This window comes from Vombatus ursinus, unplaced genomic scaffold, assembly GCF_900497805.2.
Source record: "Vombatus ursinus unplaced genomic scaffold, bare-nosed wombat genome assembly UNPS02014959.1, whole genome shotgun sequence".
NCBI classification, from domain to species: domain Eukaryota; kingdom Metazoa; phylum Chordata; class Mammalia; order Diprotodontia; family Vombatidae; genus Vombatus; species Vombatus ursinus.
This window is the reverse complement of record NW_020954737.1, coordinates 17,801,946-17,816,518: the sequence shown is the minus strand read 5'-3', so window position 1 is coordinate 17,816,518 and position 14,573 is coordinate 17,801,946. Positions and strand designations below refer to the sequence as shown.

Here is a 14,573-nt window from a genome sequence, read left to right as displayed (position 1 = left end):
TGTTGCAGCTACAGTTCCATAACAAGTTCAAATGAAACTGTCTGAAAAACTAATTTAGTTCCTCCTACAACAAAAACTTAATGTATGGGAAAGTTATCTTTAATTATTTTTTTAAATGCTGTATTTTTGCTGTAGTGGAGAATAACCAGAATATCCAATATCGTGATCAACCAAAGGTTTGGAACTTTTGCAAAGTTCAAATGCACAATTTCCTTTATGAAGCAAAGTAAATCTGTCTGTTAAATGATGGCTTTTCAAATTGGTGCTGTTTCTCATAAAAGGGCCTTTTGAAGGTGTACCCAGACAAAATGTATGAGCTCCTTTTTGGTCAGAATTGGCTACTGTAACCTTATATGAGCAGCAGGCCCTGAGCCTGCTCTCTGACTTAGTGAGATTGGGTATGTAGTAATGGGGAAATGGCCCAGATCTACTCCATATTTTTTTTTTCTGGAAGGGTAGACAGACCATTCATTTATCATTAAACCATCAGTTACTTCATGCTTGTGATGTGTACAAAGCAATATGTAGTTTATAAGAATTTGTAAGACAGGTTCTCTAAAATGCAAAACATATGAGACTGTTCTTAGTCTGACTTAGTCATCCCATAAATAGGCTGGTTTAATGACAAAGCTGTTTGAAAAATTGAAAAAAAAAGTGGGGGGGGAAGGTTGGAAATGTGGTGTCATGCAAACCCAAAAAAATGAAGAAGGAAGGAGGGAAATAAAAAGAATAAAGGAAATTAAAAAAAAATTATGGTAGAGATTACAGGACTAGGAGATAGGGATTCTGGTCTCTGCTCTATTTCTGACTTTAGACATATTTCATAACTTTTCTGTGCTTTATATTCTGCATCTCTAAAATGAAGGCATTGAAGGGAAATTTGCCCAGCCTATATGACATGGTTGTTATTATATTATATTTCATTTCTTGCCTCTTGGTCTTTGCACAGGTTGTCCTCCTTGCCTAGAATGTCCTCCTGCCTCACTGCTTCTCCCCTCAAGTACCATCTCACTCAAGATGCCTTTTCTGATTGTCTCTATTGTTAATGCCCTCTCCACAAACTACTTTGTATACATCTTTGATTTACCTATCTGTGTATTGATTGTAGCTCCCCACTACTATGTAAGCTTTGTGGGCAGGAACTGTTTTTCTTTTTCTTTTTTTTTTTTCAATCTACAGAAATTACCACAGGGTGTGGCACATATTGTGGCACTTAATAAATGTTTGGTGACCTATTATAACCAGTGTCTCTAGCCTTTGAATTCTGTCCATTTTTTTTTTTGGCCAAGTGGTGTGACCCCACGAGATAAGCTGCTTATGGAAAATTAATATCTAAATCAACTAACTGGATATACCAGTTGCTTTAGCTGTGGTCTAATCACTACCAAAGGCTTACTCTCTTTATTCTAACCAGCTCTAGGAATCATCACTGAATTTTGTGCCCAACAGGAAATGAGGTGTAGTCATGATTCTGAAATATCCTGAAGTTGGAATTAAAATGAAATTTCCTATCTGAAGTCACCAAGGGCTTTTAGCCTGCAAAAGGGTGGCTCCCAAGGTAGACCTTCCCCCGCTCAAGTTTGTCAGGACATCCTTGAATCATCCACTGCCAGATTCTTTGCTTCACAAATGTTGCTTGTGATTTTTCAAGGTGCATAGAAAAGTCAGCTATGAAAGTAGTGAATGGAGGTTAATTTGGATGTTCATTAAGATGGAAGGGTCTTCTATCTCTTTCCATACCTTCTTCCTTCATTAGTTTGAGGACCATAGTTGGAACAACACCCCGGTCAGCAGATGCTTCCCGAGTATGCCAGTAATCTGTTTCAACTCATGTTATAAACCAAAGATGAAGGCAGAGGCCTAGAAAAAGACCATTATTCACTTTTAATGAGACAACCAGGGAAATAAATTGGCATATGTTACTTAAGTAGCTCATCAAAGGTGAGTAATTATCTTTCTCAACTGGGACAGTAAGCCCCTCTGATAAAGGAATTTGCATATCAGCTCTGATTGGTCTGTAATTATCCAGCACTCAGTTGTGCAGGGTGGGGGTGGGGGGAGGAACTTGGTCAACAGTAGAATCTTGGAGTCATCACAAATGCAATCGTGAGCTACTTTTATCTTCAGAGGAGGAAGACTGAGATAAGTCTTTCCATTTTGGGCCACTTAGCCAAGCAAATGGCACTAGCAACTCAGAGGTGAAAAATTCAGTCCAATTTTTTTTCTGGCCAAACTTTGGGGTCTCATGAGACAAACTGCCTATGAGAAGTTAAGGTGTTAGCTAATTAAATACCCTAATTATTTTAGCCTTCATCCACTCATTGCCAATGCCTGACTTTCCCTTCTCTATCTTTCGAACTTATTATCTGCATTACAGCATATTGTTTTCTGTTTTATGAGTATTGGATTTGTCTCCTTAAATCAGATTATAAGTTCCCTGAAGACAAGGATCATGTTTTCTTATATTCTTCAGAAAGCAAAGGACAGCCAGCCAGTTGGTGTAGTGGATAGAGTGCTAGAATTGACCTTAGAAGACTTGAGTTTGAATCCTGCTTCAGACACTCATTAGATATATGACCCTGGGAGAATTATTTTGCCTCTCTCAGCCTCAGTTTTCCCCTACATAAAATGGAAATAGTAGCACTTAATTCACAGGGTTGTGGTGAAGTTCAGAGATGATTTGTAAGGTGCTTTGCAGATCTTAAAATGACATAAAAATGTTATTTTTCATCATCATCATCATTGTTGACACATAGTAGGTTCCCTATATATAACTGCTGATGAAATATTAAGATGTCTATATTGGCACCTGGGTCAAACTGAATTGTGTGAGATTCTGCTATGCTTTCTAAAAATGAGTATTTTTAAAATTAGCAATAAAAGGAAATATCTTCAGTGACCTACTGTCCTGGATTAAAATTGCTTTCCAAATCTTGTTGTTTAGAACTGGTAAAGGGATTTTCACTGGACTCCAGAAAGAACTTTAAAAGGCAGGATTTGTTTGTTTGTTTGTTTAGCAAGAGCAAGGGGGCATGTATAGATCAAAGGATCAGAGATTTAGAGCTAGAAGGAAACCAGAGGCCATCTAATCCAGCCCCTTATGCTATAGATGAGAAAACTGAGGCCAAGAAGGGTTACATTGTCCAAGCTCACATAGTTAGTGGCAGAGCTTGGATTCAGAACCTGGTCCATTAACTCTAAATCCAGAGCTTTTCCCTTTATATCCTATTGCTTCCAGAAACCACCACCAGCAAGTAGTTAAGGTACAGTTGACATTTACCAGAATTAACTCCCTAGGGAAAGTTCTTTGATTATTACATATCTGTATAAAAGCTGATGTCAAAAATCTGGTTAGCTTTAAATGTCTAAATCTTTGCAAGCACCAAGATGTTCAGTATTGTATGAATAAAGTATCCCTATGTGATTTTGCTTTTCAGCCTTCTTTATTTTTAGTACCAAGAGTATATTGAGCTTAAAATCATCTTTGAGACATTACTAATAACATGGATGTAATTCTGTATTGCAACTTAATGGGATATTAGGAACTCAGCATGAGGAAGGTAAAAGCCTTGGCATCACAGGGCACATTGTAGGCACATAAACTGTGTTTTAGAAGTCTGGCTCTACTTTCAAAACAAGGAATTTGTTTTGGTTTTGTCCATATTTATTCTCAAAAAGCACTCACCATTTCTGTCAATGGCAAAAGGCACATCACTTGTGACAATTTCATAATTGCATATCTGGCTATACTGGGGAGAACAGTCTTCGTCTATGGCTTCCACTTGCAAAATGCTGTCGTAGATCTTCCCCTCAGTCACCACAGCCTTATATATGGTCTCCTTAAAAGTTGGTGCAAACTCATTCACATCCTTCACCTGAATGTGGACCACTGCCCTAAAAACATATAAAAAGAAGAGATGGAGGGAATGGGCCAAAAACAACAATAAAATCTGACAATCTATGGAAGGGATCTCAGAAATTCTCAGGTCCAACCTCTAATTTACCAAGAATTCCTTCTATAATATCTCAAATAAGTGATCATCCAGCCCTTGCTTGAACACTTTTATGAAAGGAGCTTCACTATCACTGAGGGTAGCCCATACTACTTTTGGATAGCTCTAGTTATTAGGAAGTTTTTCCTCATATCAAGCTAAGGTCTTTCTTTCTTTGACTTTTATCCACTGTTCTTGGGACTGCCTGTTGGAGGCAAGCAGGATAAGTTGCCACATGACAACACTTCAAGGTCAGAGTCTGGTGGGGTGAGGAGGGTCTGCTAGGGAGTTCCAATTATGGATCATCTGCTTTGTTATTTCCAGCAGAGCTTTGCATTTTGCTTGGTCAGTTGCCATAGTTATTTCTTCTGGTCAGGGATCTCATAGTCTCAATGTGTCCTGAGCACTGAGTGTTATTGGTAGGTCCTGGGGGTCTATATGTACTTTGGAGGGAATCACAGACTGGCCCTGGGTTTAGTATGACCACAAGCAGGGGGAGGAAGTGATGCAGTATTAAAGTTGGATCACCAATTATGCTATTGATTTATAAAGTCTTGTCTAAACCTGGGCCCTTACTTTTCCCACCAAGAGGAGTACAAAATCAGGGTGGGGTTGGGAGGACTCACGAGATGTGACAATGTGAAACACTGATGTGTCCTCCTCATTTTTTACCTGGCTTTACTACTTTGGGACTTTTCCATCATCCCCCCACCCAAGTTGGGTGCCTTCCCTGGCTCTCCACTAATCCTACTTTTCAGCTATTTTTGTCTGTTGTCTTCCCTCATTATGTTGTAAACTTCTTAAGGGCAGAGACTATTTTTTTTCATATTTGTATCCCTAGGACTTAGCATGGTAAGGCGCACATCTTAGGTGCTTAATAAATGTTTATTCACTGTCTGACTGCAAGGTGATCTCTAAAAGTGGAAGAGCTACTCAATATGAAAGAGGAATTAGACACAAAATTCTATTTCTTTATATTTCTTTCTCATTATTTTCATCAATTCATTTTTAAAGCAACAGTTTCTACTAAGTTTTCATGATATATTTTTAGCAGATCTTTTCCAGTAGGTGGACCATGAAGGAAACCTTTATAGACTAGGAAGGTTTCCTCTACTTCATCACAAAGAAACATTACCAAAACCTTTGGAACAAATGCCAAAGAATCAGTGAAACTGGGAAGCTCTGGGTCTTTGTAAGTAAAGTCATTCTTTTTTTTTCTTTAGATAATTGGGGTTAAGTGACTTGCCCAGGGTCACATAAAGTCATTATTCTAAAATGAAAGGCATCCCCAAATAAGTTATCATTTTTAGAGGATATAGCATTCTGTATTCATTTCCTTGGTATTCACTAAGCATCAAAGCAATCCTTCAACCTGAACACCTGCAATAGTCACAGCTTTGATTCAGGGAGTAGGGAATTGTTTTTGTGACTCACTTGTGAGATTTCTTCCAGTTGGTTTCGTGAGGTCCCGCCCCACAGTCGTAGGCCTGGATGATGAATGTGTACTCCTTCTGGAGTTCACAGTCAATTGGGCTTTTTGCTCGGAGTCGACCTTCTCCGGATGTCTTGTTTAGCACTACAGCTTCAAAGGGCATTTCTTGACCATGGATTTGAAAAGCACATATTTCACCTGTAAAGTAAAAAAGAAAAAGAAAGGAAACAGTGGGTAGAATCAGCTGAGAATCTCTTGACAGATGACCATATTTGTAAACTTGAAACATATTCAGAATTTTTTAATGGATACGTATAAATGGATGAATTCTTTTAAAAAAGTATTATTTTAATTAAGAGCATAGAATCTTGACTGCATCTTAAAAAAAATCTTATTTAGCTCACTGATTTTATAGAAACCAAAGAAAGTGAGGCCCATGGAGGCTCAGAAACTTGGCCCCTTTGGAGAGGGACACTGTGGGAAGAAATAGGAGAAATGAATTTAAATTCATCTTTACAGGAGATACTTTTTTTTGTTTGACCTTCAAGCAAGCAGAATCTTTCCTAGCTATAAACATAAGCCCCAGTCCCCTAGTTTTACCCCTTTTTCCTTACTTCCTTTTCTCCCAAAAGTATTTTACTTCATCTACCCTTCCATTTCCTGATTTTGAGTCAGAAAGTAGTTAGATGTGTATTTTCTCCTTTGGGCCACTAAAGTAAGGCAATGAGTTCCTGTCCCTCTTTACTAACCAGTCCTCTAGTATCCTAGAAAATATAGAATCACAGATTTATAGTTAGAAGAGACCTAGGGGGCCATCTGCTTCAACCCCTTCATTTTACAGATGAAGAAAGTGAAGCCCAAGGCTATCAAATGACTTTCCCAAGGTCAAGAGCAGCAGAGGCAACATATGAGCTTAGGTCCTTTGTTTCTAACATCAAGCTGCTTTCCTCCATACCATAGTGATTCCTTAGCTTTTTCAGCCCCAACGCTCTGTTTCATTAAGAACTTTACACATGCATTGTTGCTAAATAGGTGCATTCCTCCTTCTCAGCCTGATTTATGTTTAGTTTAAGTAATTTTCCCTGTGGAAATACTTAAGTTGTGAGCACATTTTTTTCATTATACATCACTCAGATGTACAATGCCTATAGGCACTATATCACAGTACTTTCCGACCCCTTGAGGTAGGTCTTGCAAGTATTATCCCAAAGAAATGGAGGTACAGGGAAGCTAAGTGGATTGCTCATGGTCATATAGCTAGTATGTAGTTGAAGCAAGAAGGGCAGCTAGGTGGTGAAACAGATAGAGTGCTAGGTCAGGAAGACTCATCTTCCCAAGTTCAAATCCAGCTTCAGACACTTACTAGCTGTGTGACCCTGGGCAAGTGTCTTAACCCTGTCTGTCTTAGTTCCTCAACTGTAAAATGAGTTACAGAAGGAAATGCTAAACCACATCAGTATCTTTGCCAAGAAAACCCCAAATGGGGTCATGAAGAGTCAAACACTACTGAACAAAAAGTGACTGAACAACACCAAGCTGAGGGAAGAACTCTCATCTCCTGACTTTATTATGCCACACTGCCTCTCCCTGAAAAGGAAGAAATCAATATAATATACAGTCCCTATCCACGTGCAGTTGGCAATCTAAAAGCATAGAGTTTTAGTGCTGGTATAGACCTTAGAGATCATCTAGTCCAAACCCTCATTCTTCAGATGAGAAACCCCATACCCAATATTATCTAGTGAGTTGTGGCATCATGGCAGGAACCCAGATTTCCTGATTCTTAGGTAGGTGCCTACCTAAGGTAAGCATTTTTATTTTCATCCATTCTTCTTCTAGCTTCTGGTAGTAGGTGCTAGATTTGGACTCAGAGGGTCTGGGGGTAAATCCTGGCTCTATCTCCTGCTACTTGTGTTATCTTGGGAAAGTCATTTAGCTTCATCTGTAAATAAGGGAGTTCAACTAGATTGACTCAAAAATCCCTTCCAGTTCTTCATTTGTAACCATATAATTGCCATAATATATGGACCTGACAATAGCCTACCTTTTGCAGAGTCAGATTACCTCTGTTCCACTAAAATTAGAAGAGATCTGGGATTACTGAAAGAATGGAATGCCAGCCAGGGAAATGGCCTCCTGCACTCTTGATATGACACTTCTCTAAGTGTAAGAAATATAGAACTTCAAAGACTGTGAGCTACAAGAATATTCTTTGAACAGACCCATTATTTGCAAGTACACATAACAGATGCTCAACAACAATAGAATCCCACACCTGGGATATCTATTCTGCTTCACCACTCACAGAGGGAAATAATTCCCCACTTAACATAAGAGCAGCTTTCCTGTGGTCTTCATTAACAATGTTTCCAAAGATGGGCAATCAATAGCAATCTTAACTTCAGACTTTTATTTTTATTATTTCATTGATCCACAATTTGATTATGAGCAATATGTTTTTACACCATCAGACTCTGGTGTTTCCTCAAAGGCACCTCATTGTGAAATAGGACAAGACAGAATGATTATAAGATAGGCCCAAATGAGAAGGCTGTTTTCAATTAAGTCTCTTATCCCCCTAGACTATTCTACATTTCTCTATTATCATTTTGGTACAACAATGTCTTTAGAGGTTCAGAAAAAATGTATTCAGGGAGATAAAAGAGTTTAATCTGATCCACAAGTCTAATTTCTGCTGTGAATTAGTTTGGGATGAAGTAATGAACTTTTAAAGTGCTTGACTTGTGCTTCCCTTCCCAAAATCAATGGTAGCTTGTGAATATGACTAATGAATGGGTCCATACTGATTCTGTGGGATTCTTAGAAATGCAAGAGTCACAATGATTCCCAGATCAATCACTCCATTTCTCTTTCATGAGCTAAATTAAAATGAAAAAGATATAGGTAATTTTCAGATGGAAACATCAAGTCAACGAAAATATTCTCAATACTTAAATAGGAAGAAAGGAAAATGTGGAGGGAGGAAGAAAGAGAAAGAGAAAGGAGACAGGAGGAGAAGAAAACATGGGAGGAAGGGAAAGAAGAGTGACTGGAAGAAAGGCATTTAAAAGGAATTTTCACCCACTCAGAAGTGGGATAGAATCAGAGTTCCTTTAAGAATCAGAATCACAAAATCTGAGACTTGGAAGGGATATCAGAGATCAGAGATCAACCCATGAAACCCAGAGAGTTTTATTGACCTTCTTTATCTCTACTTTATCCCCTATCATGGAGATAGAGTTTCCAGGTATCAGGTTTATCACCCTTAATCCAGACAGTTGGACCCTTCTGTACCTAGCTCAGAAATTTTAAAATTGAGTGTAGGGGCTGGCAGTAGGCTGATGATAAATGGGGTGGTATGCAGGGGACCATAGCACCCACCTTCAAAATATGCAGCACTTTACAAATGTAAAGTGACATTGAAGCGGTAAGGATGAGAACCCACTAGCAGATAATTGAGAGTTTATTATATTCTTGTTCCTGTGGAACAGAAATATTTGTAATTATGTCCCTTTCACTGTCTGAAACGTATTTTATGTGGGTCAGTAGCAGTTGCAAGCTTTAATCACTAATAATCATGCTCCTACTCAAGGACCAAGCACCCATACAAAGGAGTTTGTACAAAAACAGCTTTTCTTGTGCTCCAAGTTTTTCCTGTACATTGAGGACCAGTGATTGCATTTACATAATACACATCTGCAGGTGTTGAAGAAGTAGGAATTCATGTCAGCTGGTCATATTACAGCAGGTATCTGAGCCTAGTCTATGACTGACTGAAAGATGGCTCATGCAAGGATTTCTTCTCAAGATTAGTGAGGTCCACCAAGATGAGAGTGGATGATCTCTTTTCTGCTCCATGCCTGATCTTATCAGACACAAACTGGGAAATGGGGAAAGTTTTCTCTGGTTACAGACCCATAGGGCTCAGGAAATTAGATTTTAAAGCTCTACTAAGATGGCTCTGTTTACAAGCCTGTAATTTGTAGTCACATTAAATATCATGAAATGGGGAAGGGCAAATGCTAATCCTCTCTGTAAAAGTATCTTATTAGAAAGGAAACTATGCCTAGAAATACAAATTGGAACTAAAATTCAGAATTAAGATCAATGTTGGAAAATGTACTGTATTTTCAAGAAATATACGCAGAATAATAAAGTAAAAACACTTGCTTTCAATGCCCACTTAAAAAATAAAACAAACCTTGAACTCTTTGAAAGTAGAAAGCTGAAGGGCATATGCCTAAATACAATCTAGTTCATCTTCCTTCAGATATTTAACTCACTCTTAGCAACACAGCTGCATCTATAATATCTCCTGTTTTGATTAGAAACTCACAAAAGTAAGTAGTGTCTGTCTGCTTGTTAGCCACTGATCAAAGCAAAATATGGAGTTCTTTTTGAATGAAAGGCATTTACCTAGTGCCCCACACCAGGACCAAAATAAGACTCTTGTGGACCTATTATATCCCTATGAACTCATTACATTGTCTTCTTTTTAAAGCAATAGGAAAAATGCAATTCTTCCCCATCCCCACCCCCAAGAGAAATCACATTATTTTAGAAGTAGTATATTTAGATATACTACTACTCAATACTAGTATTTCTAAGAATGAGATTTATCTTCATATCAATCAGCATTTATTGAACCTAGTAAGTGAAAGGTGCTGTGCTAATTGTTATGGAAGAGACAAAAGTAAATAAAACATGGTCTCTGCTTCCAAAGAGCTTATGATCTAATTCACACATATATGCAATATAGAATCATCATTAGGATTTAGTTTGCATATCTGCCTTGGGGAAATACAACATATCTAGTATGACTCTTGGAAATTTAAATTGTTGGGTGTCCTTTGGAGACATAAGAATTTCATGGCTTTTTTGGGTTTTTTTGGCTGTCTCCTTGATTCCTGAGTTTATAAATTCCAAGGAGACAGTAACTGGCTCTACACTTCAGCTCCCTGGAGGGTCCCTTACTGGGGAAGTATAAATAAGGGATCATAGACTTAGAGCTAGAAGGGTTCTTAGAGATAATTTAGTTCATCCCTTTCATTTTACAAACCAAGACTCAGTTTCCTCATCTGTAAAATCATACGCAGTATAGAGCAGATGAAATTTGAACTGAGTCCAAATCTGCAGAGAATCAGTGGACCTGAGCCTTGCCTCTGGGGAGGGGGAAACAGAAAGAAGCAGTCCTATAGGCTCCCTTTCCCTAATATAATTTTAGAAGATTTTGTAAAACTAAAAATAGGAGCCATCAGAGGCCAAAGCAAGGAGCCTGGCAGGAGTACTTTCATAGGTGGTGCAGAGAAGACACAGAGCTGTCCAACTGCTGAAGAACCAAGCAGATTTTCAAGGAGGTTAGAGGAAACTCTAAGAAAGGGGTTCAAGAACCACCTTGGCAGTCTGTTGATGCCTACTAACCCCTTCTCAGAATAACATTTTGCTGACTAAATTGATAATGGAAAAAGTGTTAAATTTCAGTTAGAGGTTAGTGAAAATAAATATGTAATTCCCTCCCCCCACCCATGTTCACAGATCTGAAATTTGTCTATGGACCTCATGCAACTTCTGCTTCAGAAGGATAGCTTTTGCTTTTGCTTCTACTGGGAGCAGCTGATAGGAGCCAATGTCTCTGAGTAGAGAATGTAAGAGCGTTCAGCTAGTTGAAAGTTGATAGCAGCTGAGGAGACATTGCAGATTTAGTTCTGCCATGCCAAGTTGACTAGCCCTTGAGAGAGTTTGTGTTTTGGAGGTGGAGGGGAGGAAATACCCTTATTGTCTACTTTAAGATTATAGGTAGGGGTAGAGATTACTTTTCTTTCATTATGCTCATTAATGAGAAGAAAGAATAATGGTTCCCCATTAAAAAAAATCTGGGGTAAAGCGGACCAGAGAAATTCTGGATAGGAATTCAAGCCAACTATAATGATAGCATTCTAAATTGGCTCTTTGATTACCATGAGGTGTCAGTGAGTGGTTTTAGAAAAGTGGTTACAAAACTTTTTTCAACAGGTGACCATTAACAATACAATGCAATGTATGTCAAGAAAAAAAATGACTGGTATAGTTAGTGTTAGAGGAGATAAAGAGAGGAAGGATAAGTGGGTTTGGGGATAAAGAATGGCTTCAGGGAATAGATGTGATTTGAATTGGGCTTTGAAAAAGAATTACATGTTCTGGGTTGTAATACAATCTAGAAACTAGGCTGGGGATGTAGGCCTTGAAGTGAAATCTAGGCTCTTTTTATGAGCTTGAAGAAGACATTCTGTTCTTCAGTTTTCCTACTTACAAAAAGGGCATGAAAATTTTGAGCCATTTTTTCTCACTGCAGAAGGCCTTCCCTGGTTTGAAATTAGACATTTAGTAGGTTATCATATACTATCTTTAGCATGACATAAACCCAGTACTGCAGTTAGTAATGGAATCCTTTCCTTGGGAATGGATTTGGGAAGGCCCCTTCCTTCCTACCTATAATTCAGACAAATGGTACCTTGGTGAATCTAACTACAAGTCTTATCTTTATTTATTTTCTTAGTGCTGGTACCTGCAGAATCTAGGCACTAGACCAACACAAACCATGGACCTAGATTGAAAGGATTGCCTATAAATCTACATCTACACATTAAGATCTTATCACCAATAGACAAGGGAGCTTCAATCCAACACAATGGTTGCTATATTATGCAACTTAGTGCCAACCAGCTCCTCCCCTGTACATAATTAGACTCTGAAGAAAATTCAGAGACCATCTAGTCCCACAAATGACTATTAAAAATCTGCTTCACAATACTGCTGACAAATAGCCATCTAGAGTCTACCTGAAGACCCTCAGTGAGAAGGAACCCACTCCTTCCAAAGGAGGTTTGTCCCACTTTTGAACAGCTCTCATTGTTAAGGATTTTACTATAATAGATCACAAATCTGTGCCTTTCTGCAACTTCCAAACATTTCTCCACATTTTGCCTTCTCTTCCACATGACTACCATTCAAATATGCAAAGATGTCCTCCCTAAGTCTTAGTCTCAAGGATAAACAACCATAGTTCCTTCAATTAATCCTCTTATTTCCCATTTTTTAATCTTCTCATCATCCTGTTTACCCTTCCACTGACACACTCCAGCTGTTCTATATCTTTCTGAAAATAAGATGCCCGTAAGTGAACACAATAGTTCAGATATTGTCTAATAAGGACAGAAGATATAAAAGTTACCTCCTTCATTATAGATATTGTGCTTCTAATAATGTGGCCCAAGATAACATTAAGATTTTTGGAGCTGGTTTTTCAAAAAACCCAATAAAATAGGTAAACTTTTGGTTAATTTGATTAAAAAAAGAAGAAAACCAAATTACCACTATCAAAAATGAGAAGAGTGAATTCACCACCAATGAAGGGGAAATTAAAGCAATAATTAGGAGGATTATGCCCAACTGTATATCAATAATCTGACAATCTAAGTGAAATGGATGGATATTTACAAAAATATAAATTGCCTAGATTAATAGAAGAAGAAATAAAATACTTAAATAACCCCATCTTAGAAAAAGAAATTGAACAAGCCATCAATGAACTCCCTAAGAAAAAATCTGCAGGGCCAGGTTGATTTACACTGAATTCTACTAAACATTTAAAAAACAGTTAATTCCAATACTATATAAACTTTTTGGAAAAATAGGTGAAGGACTCCTACCAAATTCCTTTTATCACATAAATATAGTACTGAAACCTGAATCAGGAAGAGCCAAAACAAAGAAAATTATAGACCAATTTCCCTAATGAATATTGACACAAAAATTTTAAATAAAATATTAGCAAAGAGATTACAACAATTTATCATCAGGATAATACACTATGTTCAAGTGGAGTTTACAGCAGGAATGCAGGCTGGTTAAATATTGGGAAAAATACTAGGAAAAAATTGTAAATTATCATAATTGACCATATCAATAACAAAACCAACAGAAATCATATGATTATCTCAATAGATGCAGAAAAAGCTTTTGACAAAATGCAGCAGGGGGCAGCTAGGTGGTGCAGTGGATAGAGCACTGGTCCTGGAGTCAGGAGGACCTGAGTTCAAATCTAGCCTCAGACACATAACACTCACTAGCTATGTCACCCTGGGCAAGTCACTTAACCCCAACAACCTCACCAAAAAAAAAAAAAACAAAAAAACACACAAAACACAGCACCTATTCCTATTAAAAATACTAGTGAGGATAGGCATAAATGGAGCTTTCCTTAAAAGGATGATATGTATTATCTATCTAAAACCATCAGGAAGCATTATCTGTAATGGGGAAGAGCTAGAAGCCTTCCAAATAAGATCAAGGGTGAAACAAGGCTGCTCATTATCACAATTCAACATTGAATATTCAATATTGTAAAAAAAAAAAGTTAGCTTTAGCAATAAGAGGAGAAAAAGGAATTGAAGGAGTTAGAGTAAGCAAACAAAACTATCACTCTTTGCAGATGATATGATGATATATTTAGAGAATCCTAGAGAATCAACTCAAAAACTATTAGAAATTATTGACAACTTTAGCAAATTTGCAGGGTATAAAATAAGTCCACATAAATCATTGGCATTTCTTACATTACCAACAAAGCCCAGCAGCAAGAGATGGAAATAGAAATTCCATTTAAAATACTTTAGGTGACATAAAATATTTGAGAGTCTACCTGCCAAGACAAACCCAGGAACTATATGGACACAATTACAAAACACTTTTCACATGAATAAAGTCAAACCTAAACACTTGGAAAAATATCAATTGCTCACAGGTCGGCCAACCTAATATAATGAAAAATGACAATTCTACCTGCATTGATTTACTTATTCAGTACCATGCCAACCACACTGCCCAAAATTTATTTTGTAGAGCTAGAAAAAATAATAACAAAATTCATCTGGAAGAACAAAAGGTCAAGAATATCAATGAGACTAATAAAAAATGCAAAGGAAGGTGACCTAGCCATACCAGATCTAAAACTATATTATAAAGAAACAATCATCAAAACTATTTGGTACTGGTTAAGAAATAGAGTGGTGGATCAGTAGAATAAATTAGGTACACAATGTAAATGATTATAGTAATCTATTGTTTGATAAACCCAAAGACTTTAGCTTCTGCGATAAGAACTCATTATT

The 14,573-nt window shown here is 37.5% G+C and overlaps 1 protein-coding gene across 1 annotated transcript in view; it reads right to left on the bottom strand.

Annotated features, from left to right (window-relative positions):
• CLSTN2 (calsyntenin 2) overlaps positions 1–14,573 on the bottom strand; it is a 539,158-nt gene that overhangs the window by 203,241 nt on the left and 321,344 nt on the right. The window contains exons 3-4 of the mRNA XM_027845178.1: positions 5,427–5,622; positions 3,686–3,894 (exon numbers count right to left, since the gene is read on the bottom strand). Coding sequence (XP_027700979.1) covers positions 3,686–3,894; positions 5,427–5,622 — 405 coding nt within the window. The remainder of the gene's footprint in view (positions 1–3,685; positions 3,895–5,426; positions 5,623–14,573) is intronic.